Here is a 19,565-nt window from a genome sequence, read left to right as displayed (position 1 = left end):
CTGATTCATTTTACATCGTGCTCATACTGATGAAGGATATCTGTTATCCGAAATATTTAACGTTACATTTGTTCGTTTACTGTCATTTTTTTGGTGATGTTGTACCCTTTTAGACTGGTTATATATTATATTTTGTAGTGTACTGTATCATATTTATATGATCCATCGCCCCGTAAGATTTATCGTTGGCTATTATTCAGTCATTATATATAAATATATAGATGGATTAAGAATTATTTTTCAATCTTATCTCATATAATCTCAAAATTTGAGGTTTATGCTGAAAATATCAGGAAAGGTGCTGAAAATTCAGGCCAATGATGAGTGCTAAAAATTTAAGGTGGAGAGTACAACCCTTAAATAGCCTGAGTTTTACATGTTTTATTAACAATGGGCTATAATTGACACTTTTTATGGACACACCTGACCATGGAACAGTATCAGCTAAAATTCGGACTTTTATTCAGTTTATGAGTTAATCTTCCCAGTTTACACATCAATAACCTCTAGAAAAAATGTGTTTAATCCTTAAGCAAACTAACTCCTTAAAATGTATATGTACATGCATATTCCTAACGATTAAATGTCAATTCAATAGAAAGATATTCTGCTTTCGTTTGTACTAAAACTACAACGTTATTTTTCGTAATGGCAGATGAATACCATAGCTACAGTTGTCAAGTAAGTGGCAATAGCATCTATCACCATTTTGTTAAAACCTTGAGATCACCCAAAGTTTTTGGTGGGGTTCGTGTTGCTCAATCTTTAGTTTTCTATGTTTTGTTTTGTGTACTGTTGTTTGTCTATTGGTCTTTTTCTTTTTTAGCTATGGCGTTGTCAGTTTATTTTCGACTTATGAGTTTGAAAGTCCAATTGGTATCTTTCGCCTCTTTTTTGGGGAATCTCATACACACCAAAACGGAGCGAAACAAGGAATACTTAGACCAAAAGGTAATCTGTATTATGTATTAGCATTGTTTGAAATGGTGTAAAATGAAGATTCTTTTATTCGTTCCAAAAGACACTGCTTTCAGTAAATCTCAGAAGTTTAGTGGATTTAATTTGATTGTACGGTTCCTAGAGGACAACCATATCCCGAGGCTAGTACTGTATTTAGGTATTTGTAAAAGAGGGGCGAAAGACATCAAAGACACATTTCTGTAAACAGATTACTAAAATTTCCTTCCTTACTTAACTCCTCTATTGTTGAGAACGTATACCCATTTATATAATTTAGCCTTTTGCAAAGGTAAATATATGCTAAAAAGATGATTTGAATAAACAAATAGGGTAATTGTTAACTTGGTTTTAGTCAGAAAAATCTACCAAAACCGATGTGAATCCAAATCATGAATGAGATAATTCAAAGTTTCAAATTTTTAGTTGAAATGAATTATTTAGTCTTAATATTGTTACACTGGTCTAGCTTGCTTTTATAACCAGGTTTAAATTTATCAAATATGTGCTAAAGACATCAAAATAAAATTGAAGTTGCAAGTCCCCAATGAGCCATAACATGGTATCAAATGATTGAATGGATTGGGATTATCTGATAAATGGTTTGATATTATTAAATTAACTCTGGCACATCAGATGTACAAAAAGGGGGAATACAATAAATAAGACCTGCTAAAAAATGAAAATGTGTGTTGCATATCATAGAAGACAAAGGACGAGGATTGAGACTTAAAACACATTTGCGCATGAGACTGGTTTTTATGCATTGGGTTAAAATCAATAGCAATCGTTGACAGATTTTGACAGGGTTTTGGACAATTTTTCTGTTTCAAAACATCGTCGTTTCAAGTTTCACCCCTTTTCAATCCTATCAATTCTTTAACAACAAGTAACTATCATGAAGTGGTCAGCGAGCTCATATTTTAGACACACAAAATAATACACTTTTGCCTCTGAAAATGTATAAAATCTTTTATGATAGGAGTTATGGAAGCAAAATCACGAATCTCAAATTTGTGTCGAATGGGATTATCGTTATAGGATGCTTTTTAGATAATCATAGAAAATATAAAACAAATGTCATTTGATGGATTACTTTTAATTCTTCATCATATCGTTATTTCTTAGATATACATGAATGGATTACATGTAACCTTTATATGGTTTATGTCTATGGGGACATTTGAAATTAAAAGGATACAAATATTTGTACCAAAAGTCAAGTCTTGGTTGTTTAAAATTGATTTCATTAGTAACAACTGTTTTACCGTTGACATAATTCAGTTTGTTGATAGATTTTTTCTCCGAATTGTACTTCTTCAATCTCAAATCACAGGATTGCCAATTTCTAGAATTAATCAAAATTGAAGGATTATTATATATTTGCTATCAATATTTATTCATTTATTTGGAAGTATTTTGTCAGTAATATTTTTATGTCTTTTTCGTCAAAGTAAATTCATACATTGTTAAAATTTATTAAAGACGTCGGAACTTACAACATTTAGTAGTAAATTATTCGTGTATCAGACCTTTAACACATATATATACATAAAATGCATGTGTTAAGGGCAATGGAACATGAATAAAATTTTATAAGCTCCCGTTTACCAGAAAATATCAACTTTTACATTATGTTTCATCACTCATTCAAAGTGCATTGTATGTTTGTTTGATACGTGGTATGTCCGATACGTCAGTAAAATAAAACTGATGACAACAGTCCTGACCATCTCTAATGTAAGAATGGAACATTAACAGTCTAATGTGGGTCAATTACGCAGAACAACCTATTCGCTATTCTAAGGCTCCCGAAGTCATTACAGAAGCCAAATGGGGCTCGGATAGCTCAATTTAAATTTTTGTTATATAATGTGGATAGTTATCTGTGTTACTTAGTTTTTCATCTTACTGATATGACATTTTTCTATTGTGATGTTCCTGAATTAGCTAAAACTATAGCACAGATATACATTTGTACAAACATCATTTGCTATTTGTTTTGTTTCTTCTTTTTTTTTTCGTTGGCATCTTTTATTTGTTTTAGTTTGTTAATTATTTTATGTTCATTTACAATTTTTCCATCCAATGTTGGCCTGTATTTGTCGTTGTAGCAAATATGGTTACCCTCATAGTTACATATTATACAGTCTATAGTGGATTGCGGTCCATTGGATGCCATACAAATAGCTTATATCGATGTTTTCTAATTGCACTTGGAAATATGCCGAAAACATCCTTAATATTTTAAATGCTAGACCATTGTCTATCATACCCTTTTTTGACAAAATAGCTGATTAGTTGCATCGTTACTTTAGAAACCTCTGCATCACGTGCTGTATATGAGAACTTTGGGTGTCCTACTGTCGGTACACCGAATACATAAAATGTATCCCATCCATGTTGTACTCCTAATAACAAAATGATCAGAATTAAAATTTACACTCGATCTCACCAATTTTGCATGAGTTTTTTCCAAGTATCAATTAGAGCTAATATATGCATTACATATAATACAAAATTCAACAGTACTCATCATTTGATTTTATATGATCTTTATTGGTCAACTGAACTTTTTTTCAATTCTAAAAAAGAAAGGAACATCATTTTATTTAAGGTAACGCGGGACAACTTGTAAAAGGGGTATTTAATAATACTGACAGTTAACTTATTTATACTTATGCTAACTTTTAACCAGTAAGAAATACTATTACCTATCCAATCTGGTCCGGTAGCGTTTTGAGAAACATAATCAAAACTGAGTGTATACACGTTCTTTTGCCATGCAGATATCATGTCTGCGAGTTTCATCATTGGCGCGAAGATTCCTAAATCTGCCCTGACTTGTGAGGCCTGAAATAATAATGTGGTTACGGGTATTCTGTGTCTTGACTCACTAGCAACATGTTTGATTGTGATTTTTTTTGCTGGGTGTGGATTTTATAGGGGGTGATACATCCTGTCAATATATCCGGTCCTTTTGAAGTTCATGCCGGTTTTTTGTTTTTTACATTGCTTTACATCGTGTTAATGGACTCATGAGATTTGAACATCGGTATACTACTGTTGCCTTCTAATTTATTAACGAAACCAAATACATCAGTATTTATTATATCTCTTTATGTCGGTTCTTCGGGTTTCTCGTGTGCAAATGCGTAACACGCACTATTCATTTTTTTCCTGAATTGTTTTGACCCTGCTATATAAGGCTTGACTTTAGTCCTCGTTGAAGACCTTCCAGTAACAACTGACAAAATGAAAAACATCAAAAAAAATCCAGCTTTTCATTACACTTTTTTTCCCTGTTTTTGGCAATGGAAACTTCTCTCGTAATATAGAAATAAGAATCAAATTAGATTTATAGATTAGGTTTTGTGTAAATATACAAAAAAATGTCGTTATATTAGTAGTACGATTTTAATAACACCAGAAAAAGGACAGTTGTCAAGCAGTATAACTCCTACGCCGGTGGAGGGGGGGGGGGGGGGGGGGGAGGGAAGATGAAAACTATTCACATTAAGCGGTGAACCAGGTAAGGGATATTACTCTTTATAATCGCATGCGTTTGTTACAGTTAGAATAATCACTGGCTTTAATTCAGTTGTCTTTGTTTACTCTCTGTAATATTGCTTCTTTTTTTTTGTCTTAAATCAGGCGTTTGAATTGTTTTATATTTTGTAATGTCTGTGCGTTTTATAGCTGGCTTAACAGTATGGATTTTGCTAATTGTTGAGGTCCCTACGGGGACCCAAAGTTTTATACATCCACGTCATCTGGACTCTGGTGTATAGTTGTCTCAATGCAGAGTAAATAAATATGTGTTACTCAGAAGAGAGACGGAAGATACCAAAGTGATATTCAAATTCATAAATCGAAAACAAACTGACAATGCCATGGCAAAAAACGAATAAAACAAAAAGACAAACAACAATTTACACAACACAGCATAGAAAACTAAAGACTGAGCAACACGAACCCACCAAAAACTGGGGATGATCTTATGTAATCCGGAAGGGTAAGCAGAGCTTGCTCCACATATGGCACCTGTCGTGTTGCTCTTGTAGACTTATAAAATGGTTGGACCCAAACGTACCACTAAATTGTTAAGACTTTTGTCCCTTACTATAGACCTAACACCTTTAATATGGCAACGTCATTTTATCAGTCTTTACTTTTTCTATCTAGTGTTTTGTGAACTTGTTTGTTTTTCGTCGATTTTTTTTTTATTGCCATTGTTAGTTTTTTTCGATTTATGATATTTGAATGTTCCCTTCACATCTTCCGCCTCTTTTTGTTTGACTCATTTCATTACAGTGCTAAATTTTATTTATTAATCTTCATCAGGAACTATCATTTTAAAATATGTTCTATATGAATATATTTAAAAAATGATATGTGCGTGTTGTTATCAAAACAAACAAATCCTTCAACTTTTGTTGTCGTTACAATTTCCTTTCCCAGTGAAAGCAAGGACATTGCTTTGTTCTTCCAAGAAGTAAAATCTGCCTATTTCTATTTTGTCAACTTACTTGAGGATAATTTGATAGATTCAGTGTCTCCCAGATCTTTATTTCTTTTTTCAGGATATCTACAAAATAGATTTGATCCCAAATAGAATGTATCAAATAAAGCAGAAATTGTTTAAATTCATATATAAGTCGAATAAATTTAAACGGTTTTCGCTAGTCTTTTTATTGTGTTTATTCATTTATTCCCTTTATGTAATCATACATCATTTGTACATCTGTAGTTATCATGTTTTGCATTCCTTTGATTGGCCCCGAACATCACTGATGAGACATTAGTTGGTACCGATAATGTTATTCTATCGAATTCGACTTATAACCGGATTTCCATGTCATGAACAAGGCGATGGGTGTCACTAATGCAGTATGAAATGGTTTTAAAATTATCGTGTATCCTAAATGTGATTCAATTAATTTTCAATTACAAATTGTTTAATTGAATGTTGAAACCCGTATTTAATTTATTCTATTACATATTGCTCGGTTAAATTAGAAACGTATAGAATTGGTACACATTTATATGAAAAGTATCATGGTTGATGAACCTACACTACTCAACTTGACGTACAACTTATGTCATATCTATTTTCAATTAACCTACTTAATTATTCTTAAGTACCTGCAAAATCGGGTCTTTCTGCAAACAGATTAGTCGCATAATATTGGATTACTTGGTCTAAATCTCGTTCTCTGTATGCTAAAATATTTGGGAAAAATAATTCAAAGTTTGAATTCATTGATTTTTACAGTTTTCTTCAGATCTTGATTTATGCGAACAACTGTGTAACGCGCGTCTGGCGCAAATACAAAATTTCAATCCTGGTATCTATGATGAGTTTAGTAAAATATTTACAACCACTGGGTCGATGCCACTGCTGGTGGAGTTTTTATTCCCCGAGGGTATCACCATCCCAATAGTCAGCACTTCAGTGTTGACATGAATTATCATTGATATGATCATAATTATAAATTAGCTGTTTACAAAATTTTACATTTTTGGAATACTAAGGCTTTTCTACCTCAGGAATAGATTACCTTAGCTGTATTTGGCAAAACTTTTAGGAATTTTTGGTCCTCAATGCTCTTCAACTTCGTACTTAATTTGGCCTTTTAACTTTTTTTGATTCGAGCGTCACTGATGAGTCTTTTGTAGACGAAACGCGCGTCTTGCGCAAATACAAAATTTCAATCTTGGTATCTATGATGAGTTTATTTACATGGTTTTCTAAGCTGCTACTATGAATTGAAAGGCCGGAAAAACTGTTAGATGTATATTAAAAAAATATATACCAAAGGACAACCTTTGTCGGTTGTATGTTCAATGTTTGTATTACATATCATCTTTATATTTTAAAACCAATGACTCATACATTTGATATTGACCTACAACTGGAACATTAGCTGATTTCCCATCAAGAGAAAATGAATTCACCGGGCAGTTTTATTTTTTAGTTTTTCGTATATTGTTTGTGTTTCTTTTCATTTCTTTTCAATCTGTCATGAATTGGTATGCTTTATTTTGAGGCGAGAGAAGAGAGAAAATATAATTTTCTTTTTTCATCAGGCTATATCTGTTTCTTTATTATAAATATACAGTAAAACCTGTTTTAAGAGACCAATTAAGGAAGAGTAAAAAAGTGATCTACAAAGACATGTGGTCTTGGAATATAGGTTCAAAAAACATGTTTAACCCCGCCGCATTTTTGCGCCTGTCTCAAGTCAGGAGCCTCTGACCTTTGTTAGTCTTGTATGATTTTTAATTTTAGTTTCTTTTATATATTTCGGAGTATAGTGTGACGTCCATTATTACTGAACTAGTACATATTTTTGTTTAAGGGCCAGCTGAAGCACGCCTCCGGGTTCGGGATTTTCTCGCTGTATTGAAGACCCTTTGGTGGCCTTCGGCTGTTTTCTGCTCTTTGGCCGGGGTGTTGTCTCTTTGACACATTCCCCATTTCCATTCTCAATTTTATCAATCTATATAAAAAGCACCACAGAGGGACCGTATGTATGTATGGATGGATGGATGGATGTCGGTTTACTTGGTTCACTTGGTGGTTGATACCCTTGAGGACTGACAAACCAACTGTAAGATAATCAATAGAAAAGGGAAGATATCCATTTTGTTTTAAATTTTAGCATGTTTAACTTCTTTTGACACACTTTGCAATGGAACGTATATTGAAAAATTATATGTAGGCATTAAAGTGGGTTTTCTTTTAAATACATACTTGATATATCTAATGGGAATCCTTCATCCCGTGCCATCATTAATAGTACTGAACCAGCGTGGAATTTTCCACAAGTAAACAGTTTTTCTGGACTGCCTCTTAGAAATTCCCCATCAATTACAACCAAATTATTCTATTAAATTATAAAAAGTAAAAAAATAAACTTCGTAGTTTATTGATCTTAGACTAGGATTGTCTCCTCGTCATACCTTTTAAGGTCAAAAACGTCAAATACAGTTCTTGTATGATGTCAAAATAATATTATATATATGCCCAAATATTCCATTTTTAAATGAATATACTTTGTATTTCTTTACTGTAATTTAATATTTGATAAGTGAGTCCGTCTGGAAAATATTGTTTCTGACACTCAAGTATTGCGCTTCTCTATTTCTGCTTCACAGACTTATTGAAATAACTTTTAATTATCCCTTTGTCGTTAAAAGATCATTGCATCTGGTCTAGTAATATCTTTCACTGCTAATGGAATTGTTGGTCCCCGAGGACAATACTATCATCAGCTCACTAGTCAGTGCTTCTGTACTGACGTGTATTAAAACCTTCTTTTTCTTTAAAATTCTCCGATGATTAATGAAAAATTACTCCCTCGGACAAAGTTGAAAGATGAATTTGGCTGTTCTTTTTAGTTTCCTATTTGGTCATATATTCATCAAGTTTCTACGTGTTTATACATCCCTGGCTTTCAAATGTTTGGATTGAAGTGTTTCTAATGAAGGTTAATCCAGTAAATTAAAACAGATCAGTAATTTGACTTTAAATACAAGTACATGTATACAATTAATTGCTTCGATACAAAAAAAAGGATTAAAAGAGATGTGATTCTTGTGTATAATATCAATATTTTAGGCATATTTCAATTCAATTACGTTAGTCATTACAGTCATGAAGAGTGGTGGTATCTCACATAATTATGTATAGACGGGTATCTTTTAAGTTGCACAGTTTTAGATTTTTTTTCTTCTATCCATCCATAATTCAAAATAACAATATGAAGCGATAGATGACGTTAGATCTAAAAAAAATAATAATTTGAGCCTGAAAAATTATTCCTCGAATCGTTGACAGAAAATGACTAAGGTACAGATATACACTTCAAAATATGAAATCAATTCAAAACTAAAAGTAAGCCCTGACAGATATTTGGGTAGCACAAATGTCTAAAAGTGTGCAATGTCATTTGTTTAGTTTATTGATCGATCTAGATTGTTACAATGGTGCATCAGTAGGAAAGGTCTCCCTATCCAAAGAACTTGGTTTGGCATGATGACCTGCCAACAGGTTAGAAGCTGACCCAACTAAAAGACAGAAACTGTCCCCTCCCACCCTTTTCCAAAAAAAAATCCAGACCTGAATCTAATCGATACTTGTATAATAACTTTCTTTAACTGCTTCATGGTATCAAATTATCCCAAAATTAGTAAAAAAAATATACTAGTATGTACTGAACAATGGTTATTTATTGGTTTTGTAAATATCGAAATTCAAAATTCCTCGAAAGTTTACTAGAAAGATATATACATCTATAATGTGTTAATGTACATGCAACTAAATTGAAAATGAACAATATCTTTGTACTTTTAAAATAATTCAAAAGATAGTTTAGAAATATATGTTGTTAGTACTTTACAACGAACTTCAAAAGAGTATAATGACAAAGAAGTTAACAGAATCCTAACGCTTCATGTTGTCTCCTTTCTAAAATTATATTTAGATACCTTTAAATAGGAACTTCCTGACTAGTTCATAACTAACCTCTTGTCCCTCAGTGGTGATAAGACTGGTACCCGGTCTACAATTTGGAGGAATATTTGAAACTCTACTGGTTTGTATACATCTTGATAGAAAAAAGTGCGAAATTGGTGCGCCACTGTGGATTATTGCATTTCTAAATAACCCTGTTAGAGTGAATAGAAGCATATAGGAATAAACACTTATTAATGACAACATAAATTATCATAATTTTATATATTTCAATATCAGACTTCGTGTGGAAACATGGATATTGAGATAATTATGTTGTTTAAAAACGTCACAATGAAGGAATAAACTTAATTTCTGTGTCGTTTGGTCTCATTTGCAATCATACCACATCTTCTTATTTTTATATAGATGCATATACGTTATACCTAGTCTGTCGACAATGTAGGCACCAATTACATAAATAGGAGTGAAAATAATCAGAATGTTCTCAAATTAGAATGACGCCAAGTCTGTCGACAATTAGGACACCTTTAACACCAATAGGAGTCAACACAATCAGAAAGTACTCAAATTGGAATGGCGCCTAGTCTGTCGACAATTAGGACACCTTTTACACCAATAGGAGTAAATACAATCAGAATGTACTCAAATTGATACCACGCCTATTGTGTCGACAATGCAGGCACCGCCTACACTAATAGAAGTGAAATCATTTATAATGTTTTGCATTTAGAATTACGCTTAGTGTATCGAAATAGCATGCACCTCTTACTATGCACGCATTGGATAGTGATTGGTTTTTTTTCTCAGTTTCATTGTGCCCAGGGAATGAAACAGATTGATTGACTAAAGAATTTTCACAGATTGTATGTTAAATTATTTACCTTTTATGGTATATTGTTCTCATTATTTTCATACCTTTGCTCAAACCTGATAGTAAGTGAACACCAGCGTTCCCAGCTCCAGCACTATGTCCGTATATTGTAACTTTAGACGGGTCACCATTAAAATACTTGATATTTCTCTTTATCCATTTCATAGCCAATACTTGATCCATAAGACCATTGTTGCCCTTTATACCTTTACGTGGATCTGCATAAAACCCTGTTAATATTGTAAAAGTATGAACGTTATATATATCGATATACGACTCTGACTTTTTTAAACTGAGTTTTACTGTGCGTATTGCTGTGTGTGTTTTTTTTTTCTACTTTGGCTAGAGGTATAGGGGAGGGGGCGGGGGTTAGAGATCTCACAAAACATGTTTAACCCCGCCGCATTTTTGCGACCGTCCCAAGTCAGGAGCCTCTTGCCTTTGTTAGTCTTGTATGATTTTTAATTTTAGTTCATTTATAGGTTTTAGAGTTTAGTATGACGTCCATTATCACTGAGCTAGTACACATTTTTGTTTAGGGGCCAGCTGAAGCACGGCTCCGGATGCGGGATTTTCTCGCTGTGTTGAAGACCCATTGGTGGCCTTGGGCAGTTTTCTGCTCTTTAGTCGGGTTGTTGTCTCTTTGACACATTCCCATTTTCATTCTTAATTTTATTTTATACATCTACATATAATTTATAAGCATGTTTTGTATTAATTCAAATTGTTCTTTGTATTGTGATATAAAAGTTAAAAATTGAAATAAACACTTAAAACATTGCAAAGTCTTTCAGCCGAAAACCAGATTTTTTAAATAGATGTAGAGTGGGTGGCGCATATTCGCCTTGGACACATTTTCGCCGTTTTGCTATTTTTTCTGTAAAATTTGTGTGCCTTTACTCAATACTTGCCTAAATAGATGGTAAAGGCTGTTTGTAATGTTACAACTGTTGATATTCCTATTTACCCCATTTCCAAGGTTATTCGCACATATTGAGAAAACGCAGGTGTTTTTAAATGATTTTGGCAATTATGTAAGATTTATATGGCAATCATGCGCAGCCTTAAAGTAAATATTTGTGAGAAAAATCGTAAAGGATTGATCTCTCAAGCTAATTCATGTAATTACAAACATTTGTTTTTATAATATACCAGGATAATGAGGATGGTCATATCATACATTGCGGCGAAAATGTGCCCCCCATGGTACACGAACAACTTGATTTCCTCTTGAGTTTGCGTTCGTTTTTAGAACAATTAACCAATGTTTTGAAGATAATTTCTTTATCAAACATTTTTTTCATTTAGTTAAATTTCTGAAACCTTCATAAAAAGTTCCAAATATTCAAATGTAGGTCGGATGTAAGTGGAAATGAACGAATTATGCGACGAATATGGGTCTCTCACTCTATCTGAAAAGTTATGCTTTTTGTTTGCCATCGAAAAAAAATAGTTGTAACCAGCAAAAGAAGTATGAAATATACTAAAGAGAAATATTTTGATGATCAATACTTATATACATTTCGAAAATAAACTGGAATTTATATCGACGATAAAACCAAAGACACTCAGTAAAAAATAATGAAGAATGAGCAACCTAGGTTTAAATACGTAAATGATTTTCAACGGAGACGATAAGCAATATTGGGAAGGCAGGGATTGAAACTATGAACAATTAAAGTTGAAATTTCGAAGATTTTCCAGGAGATGAATATATCTTATCTGAAAGTGGCATGCCTTGCTGGCGAAAAGAAGCCGCCGATTAGTTTAAAGAGAACACTTGTGATGGTCAACAAACGCATGATGACGACTACATGTATATTACCTATTGTGATTTAGAAGAAGTATGACTTATAACATATGACAAGTAAAATCTATGAATCAGTTGTCGGATATTTTCGACTTAATGTTCTAAAGCAAATCGAATTTAAAAATGATGCAAACATTATCTAGAAGAGTTTGGGAAAGTTTTTTTTTGACAGTTAAATTTAGTATAGAACCCAATGGATTCCAGGGATCGAATACATGTATTAAATATAAATTTTGGCATTTCGGTTAAAACCATTTTTTTGGTTTTTAAATATTTTGTTCTCAAGCTCTTGTGCTCAATCTTACCTGATGGATTTGAATAATATAACATTTGATATCATAAATACTAGTCTTGAGCGCTAAAAAGGCTATTAAATCGTTTAAACCCGCTGCATTTGTTTGCACCTGTCCTAAGTCAGGAACCTGATGTTCAGTGGTTGTCGTTTGTTGATAAGTGTTTCTCGTTTCTCGTTTTTTATATAGATTAGACCGTTGGTTTTCTCGTTTGAATGGTTTTACACTAGTCATTTTTGGGCCCTATATAGCTTGCTGTTCGGTGTGAGCCAAGGCTCCGTGTTGAAGACCGTACTTTGACCTATAATGGTTTACTTTTACAAATTGTGACTTGGATGGAGAGTTGTCTCATTGGCACTCATACCACATCTTCTTATATCCATGTTTTAGATTGAAACATTTGTGCTGATCTATATATACATTATACCTAGATTGTCGATTCTAAAATTGAATGTGATGACAATTATTTCTCCATGTGCAGCTAAGATGTCACCATCAAACACAGCTCCCATTCCCACACTATTGGAACCTCCATGGATGAATAATAGAATCGGTAGTGTCCTTTTATTGACCTGTGATTACGCAAGAAATGATAAATTTTTTGAAAATACTCTTTACTTTCCAAAATGAATTGGTCGAAATTTAAATACGTCAGTAACTACAACTTAAATTGTATTTGTCTTTACATAAATATATAACATCCATTTGTGTTTGAATTCTATTTTTAAATAACATTATAATCGAGTGTTTTATCAGCCGTATTTTTTAAATTGTTATATTATTTAAGACTTAACTGTCAATTCCGAAAATAAAATATCAAGTCATAAATCTGCTTTACTTCATAAGATTAACTATTTAAGTTAAGAGATTCTGAAGCGCTTTTTGTTTTACAAAAGACCAAATTATAACATACTCTTGGTACATAGATGTTCATATATAGACAGTCCTCGTTAAAGTTGTCAAACCCTGGTCTATGAAATTGAACAAAGTTCTTTCTCTCCTGTGGACATGCTGGTGGAAGATTGGTTGTATCTAAAATGCGAGGATTCCATTTCATAGGCTTCTGTGGTCTCTACAAATAATGTAAGAATAATAATAACATATTTGTTTACTCTGATAACGACATGGGAAATTATCTAATCAAATGGTTATCTCAAAAAATCTTGCCAGACATAGTACTCTTTTCGAAAATAAAAAGTCGAATATTAGAATTATCGTAACTAATAATATTATATGGGAAAATAATTAATTTGACGTAATATTGTCTTTTCGATTTACCGCAATAAGTTATTATGGCAAAAGTTAATATTAATGCTACGGTTTTCTCTATTTCACAAGTGAAACATATACAACTCGTATATTTATTGTATTATGTTCAGATTTACACATTGGTCTTATTCAAATATAAAAACAGAATGATTCAGATTGATATGCTCATTTCAAGCACCATGTTTTATATGCCCCTATATCCTATACGATATTAACTACCATACCAGTATGTCATGCTGGTCCTATCGGCATTACGTAAAACTAATATAACATATTTGTTTATTGTTTATTGTTTTGCAGAGTGTGTTCTTGTTTAGTGCTGTTATACCACTGTCCCAGGTTAGGGGGAGGGTTAAACACCATCTGACTAGTTCAACCCAGCCACATTCTGTATGTGCCTGTCCCAAGTCAGGAGCCTGTAATTCAGTGGTTGTCGTTTGTTGCTGTGTAACATATTTGTTTTTCGTTAATTATTTTGTATATAAATTAGGCCGTTAGTTTTCTCGTTTGAATTGTTTTACATTATTCATTCCGGGGCCTTTTGCAGCTGACTATGCGGTACGGGCTTTGCTCATTGTTGAAGGCCGTACGGTGACCTATAGTTATTAATTTCTGTGTCATTTGGTCTCTTGTGGAGAGTTGTCTCACTGGCAATCATACCTTGTCTTCTTATTTCTATATGTGATGCAAAAGGCATATTTGAATTTTTCACTGATATTTTTGGAAATATTCCCAATTTGTTATGCCAAAACTAAAGTGCTGAACTCCTCATGTGATGATAACCGGTATAGAGGACTAACAGAACGTGACCAAAAAGGATAAAGACCAAGTGGTTAAATTTAAACATATCTTATACCAATTATCATGCCTGGGACTATCTGTTATAGTCGTTAGAAATGGTTTTTAGTAATAAAACTTGGTTCTTTTTAATGAGTGTTCATTTCTCAATTGGTTCGATATTTGTTGTTTTGATTGAATTCTCAGATTGCAATGAAATTAATATGTATCACTGCTAAAGGCAACCTTAGGAGGACGACTTATTTCATTTAAGTAGGTTTTAAGACCTTTGGGTTTTCTAGTGATCATTCTTTGAAACGGTATATTTTTTATATTTTTTTGTTTTTGATATCTGTTTTACCATTATTTTAAAAGAGTTATTAAACGTACTTTTAGCGAGTCGCAAATTTCATGTGACAGAAAGCCAAATCAAAGGAACGGGAATTTAAAGTTTAAAACGTATAGTGGAGTGACAAATCAAGAACAAGGTGCTTATTTTACGACTTTAATGGACCGGCATAACTGCAGGCTAAACATTATTTTTTTGCAAGGCCAATACCTTAATCTTATTTTTTGCCCGGTCGTAGCCATTTCCTACGGTGCAGTTTTTATAAAATGGAAAGAAAACGACATGTTGAAATTTTCATTCATGCGCAACTTGACAAGATATTTACTTTTCTTTCTTTTTTATAGTCCTCAAACTCTTGATTTGGCATTTTATGAAAGTTTAAGTGCTAATTCATATGATAAAACTATAATTCCTTCTATTTAGCCTTATTTTTTCGTTTTCACCCAGTTATAAAGATATGCACACTAACTTATTTCCCTGAGTGGTCACAACATTTGTAAATTTACAGTACATCGATATCTTCCAAATTTGTTGAGTGAAAAAGTAATAAAACTTCATTACGTAAAGTTATGAGACCACTCCGGCTCAGTTTTTCTAATAAATTCACGTTTTTCTACATAATTTTTATCGACATTATAAGTCAGTGAATTTCCGGATTTATTTCTTTTACCGATACGAAGAATATTTACTTTTTATTGACAAATCGCTTCAGCACTGCATCATTCTGTTGTTCGAGTTTGGGCCAATTAAATATGTAAATAGTTATCAAAGGTACCCGGATTATAGTTTAACACGCCAGACGCGCGTTTCGTCTACATAGACTCATCAGTGACGCTCAGATCAAAACATTTATAAAGCCAAACAAGTACAAAGTTGAAGAGCATTGACTATGTAAATATTGATATTGTTGTATCATAGGTTTATTGAACAAAGTTTTAAACAGTTTTTGACTGATTAATTCTTGTCAAAAAGATATTTTTTTCGTGTTTTTTTCCAAAGTTAAAAATAGATTTTTTCGAAGAGTAAAGTCAAATTGGAGCACATAAGAAGATGTCTACTTTTAGTAGTCTACTAATGCTGACATCTTTGCATGCTAAAAGAAGTCGTGCTTCAAAGAACTGGGAATTTTCAAATACATATCAGTTTAAAACAAGTAAAAAACTTTCCTGTCTAATTGCAAAAGGTACCCTTTATAATGCTGTGAATACAAGAAAAGAGGATGTGCTTCACCGGCTCAGGCCATGAAGTTAGTATAGTTCGACTGATGATGTTCATATATATAGGTATCATTATCACAAATATTGTAACAAATCATACACTAGTATGGTAAAAGTTTACACAGCCTGACATTTTAGATGATCATACAGATACTTTCCGTTCTGATGATCAACCATGTTGTTCATAGTCTGTAAAGACCAGATCAATGTCCACGCCTTTTGACTGGACTGCTAGTATTTTTTGCAAGCACAGATCGTAGAAACGCGACAAATTTCTACGATATGCTGAAATAGTCGAAGGACTCCAAAACATAATAGTAATATCGGATAAAAAATGACATTTAGAAATAAATTCACTCGTTTTTCACAAGAATTTAAAACAAAGGTCCTTTACTACAAGACTTGCATGGTTAATTTTTTCTTAGCATTCCAGTAAAAAAAAAGTTAAACGACGAGTTGAATGTTTAGCTAGAATGATTCTCATAGACTAATTGGTAACATGCATGAAGACTTGCTTGTTCACAAAAAGCCTATGTCATGTCTTTTCTTTTGGGAAAATACTGTTGCTTCTTAATACTTCACGAATTGAAAATAACGTTCGCTTCAGCCTAACTACAGTTTAGGTTAGAAAAACATTATGAAAAATTAATAATTGTACGAAAAAATAAACGACAGGAAGAATCAAATGTAAGGCTCAGTAGTTCAATCTTAAATTATGAAGCCATTCAAGCCATTAACCATTTAAAATCTGGATAAATACTGTCAGAAATTGAAACTGATATTGAGACAATAACTTTGAATGGAGACCAAATGTTACATGAAGCCACTTCAACATTTCCTAGTTAAATGCAGTTCTTACATATATCAAATGGGACTTACCCAACACCATCTGAAATATCTATTTCATATTCCCTACAACACTCTCCTTGCTTACTTACAACATTTTTGTTGTGGATAATTGATTTTTAAGCTTATAATGGTGATGGTAATGCTTCTGACCTTCTGACGACAAGATGTGAAAAATCTTGTGAATAGGAGATGTATAGTTACATTAAGCAACTAACTTTTTTACCCCATTTCATCCTGAATTGGAATTACAACTACACCATGAGTTTGGATAAAAAAAATATGATTGACAATCAAAATTTCCATGGCTTTTGAGAATCATACTTGGAAGTATGAAGATATAACACTAGCTTAGAATATTTGGATATAGGCATAATCCAAAGATACGAAGAAACAAGGTATGTGCAGCAAAATACAGAGCAAACATTTAATCAGCAATTGTATGATGTTGCCCAACAACAAAAGTGGTCTATGACAGACGTTTTATGCTCCCACATGAATAGAATATGCGGATTACATGGGCTTTCATCTTTTATATAGCAACATTTGGTAAGTTATAAACTTCCGCATGGCTATATGACTCATATTTTGACTCTGCAATTTATACTCGAAATACAGTAAACAGATTCATATTTGTGAATAGTTTGATCGTGGTATTCCCGAATTAACACTGTTCTATGAGGTCCAAATGGTTACTTTATATGAAGCATATTTCAATTGATTCAGAGATATAAACTGTATAAAAAAAGTATTGCACCAAACATATGGAAGGCGTTCAGTGACTGTCATGGCTCATTTTTTTTTATCTCATCCAAAAGCACTGAAAGCATTGAAGATCTCTTTACTGTTTTTAAAGACAACATATTTGTTTGAAGAATTGAGAACACAAACCAGTTTTGTGTGAAGGGCCTTTGTCATCAGATATCCTTCAACAAATTATTTTAACATGCAAAGGTAAAGAGCTTGAAATAACAGTTGAGTATGCTACACACAGAATTTAGCTTGTACAAGTATTTCATTGTGTGGAGGGTCTGTGGGATGTAGGAATCATCTGACTCAACAAGCAATTTCTGAAGAAAAAGACAATGAAAACGATGTCTGATGAAAATATGTAAAGCCAGAAATATTGGGAAAATCATTTCTTATAAATACATTACAGTAAAACTCATGGACGGTGGATACAGCTTTGACTATGCGGAATGTTTAAACCCACTGATAAACAATGAGAAGCCCAGAGTTCTGAAAATGTTGTGCAAATTGCATGTTAACGGACCCTTACAGCAACTCTTTCTGGGGGGTCCATAATAGGCTGCTGATGTCATAATTCCTGCCCATACAATCGAATTAGTCATAACAAAAATATACGCTAACCTAGCAGTACTTCAGTTAAACAATTTTAACCAGTTACCTAGTGAAATATTATATATATATCTTCAAATTAAAAAAAAAATGCACCATTTTTCGATTCTACGACCAGGCAAAACTTAAAGTTTAAACATTTCTCTACACGAAAAATCATAATTTAGCCTGCAGGTAGGGTGGTCCATTAAAGTTAAAAATTTGTTGGCTTGGTCACTCCACTATTACCTGTAAAAGTTCGAAGATGCAACTGACCGTTTCATTTTACCTTGTAAAATATATATTTTGCATTTTGAAAAATTGTGCCGATCTATGCGATTCTTTTTTTGAACAGTATATATAATTTTCAGTACTAAATGTTCAAATTTTCTTCCATAGCCATCTGCTCAATTAGCTTTATTTCTTATTAGATGAGTTTTCAATTCTTCGCGGCGCTCGATTCAATTATCTGTAAGAGTAATTTAATTTCATTATAAAAAATGTTCGATAACAAAATTCCGCAATTGTAGCGATTCAATCTGAAAGTGAATAAAATAATTGTTTGCTCTTTTGTAGTTTTTGTGTGTCAAACGACTTAATTGCACAACGTTGTGTGATTTATATTCCATTCCCTACTTATGTTGTTTTGCGAACGGAACCCATATATTAAAAGATGTGTCATCGTAAAGTTATTTCTTTAATTCTTAAAAACAAAAAGGAGATTTGGTATTATTGCAAATGAGACAACAATACAACAGAGTCCAAATGACGTGAATTAAACTTTTTATATTTTCTCCTGGCTATTTATTCTTGTTAGAAAATCAGGTTATATTTATTTTGTGCTCAGATCGCCACTGGTCAGGATTACTGGTGATACTGACATTTTAATAATTAAATATTCTCCTACCTTGTAGCGTAGATTACCCGTCGGTGAAGATGCATATGGAACACCAAGATATTCCTCCACTTCTACTTGCGGGACGCGAAAAGTAACTTTTCCGCGGACTTTTCCATAAAGTGTTTTTCTGATAGGAAAACACTTGAACGTACTCAAAACAAAAGTCAACACGATTAAAATCTTAGACATTTTGTTCATTAGTGATTTGTCTTTGTTACTTCCTGATAAATGACTAATAAAAGTAACAGTTATTTTCAGTACATATGCAGTTTTTAAATCTCAATATAACGTAATGTTTGATGTTATTGTAACACGTGTAAAATTACAAGGGATTTTTTTTTTGCAACAGGTTTTGACAATGACGAGTAGAATAAGAAAATATTTTGAAGAAGTTATATCCTTACGTAGATTAAAATGGTGTATTCTTTTCTTGGATCTTAAAGCTAAAACTAATATCA

At 32.6% G+C, this 19,565-nt stretch overlaps 1 protein-coding gene across 1 annotated transcript; it reads right to left on the bottom strand.

The window, feature by feature from the left end:
• Positions 1 to 3,513: 3,513 nt before the first annotated feature.
• Positions 3,514 to 19,331, bottom strand: LOC127733510 (putative inactive carboxylesterase 4). Its single transcript, XM_052242863.1, has 10 exons — positions 19,117 to 19,331; positions 13,327 to 13,485; positions 12,841 to 12,985; positions 10,355 to 10,540; positions 9,488 to 9,630; positions 7,715 to 7,847; positions 6,103 to 6,180; positions 5,487 to 5,545; positions 3,672 to 3,810; positions 3,514 to 3,542 (listed from the first exon to the last, which is right to left on the bottom strand). Exons 1-10 carry the CDS (start codon positions 19,303 to 19,305, stop codon positions 3,514 to 3,516), a joined length of 1,260 nt encoding a protein of 419 aa, XP_052098823.1. The 5' UTR covers positions 19,306 to 19,331.
• Positions 19,332 to 19,565: the final 234 nt, after the last annotated feature.

The sequence above is a fragment of the Mytilus californianus genome, unplaced genomic scaffold (assembly GCF_021869535.1).
Source record: "Mytilus californianus isolate M0D057914Y unplaced genomic scaffold, xbMytCali1.0.p SCAF_3, whole genome shotgun sequence".
NCBI classification, from domain to species: Eukaryota; Metazoa; Mollusca; class Bivalvia; order Mytilida; family Mytilidae; genus Mytilus; species Mytilus californianus.
This window is presented reverse-complemented; position numbering and strand designations above follow the sequence as displayed.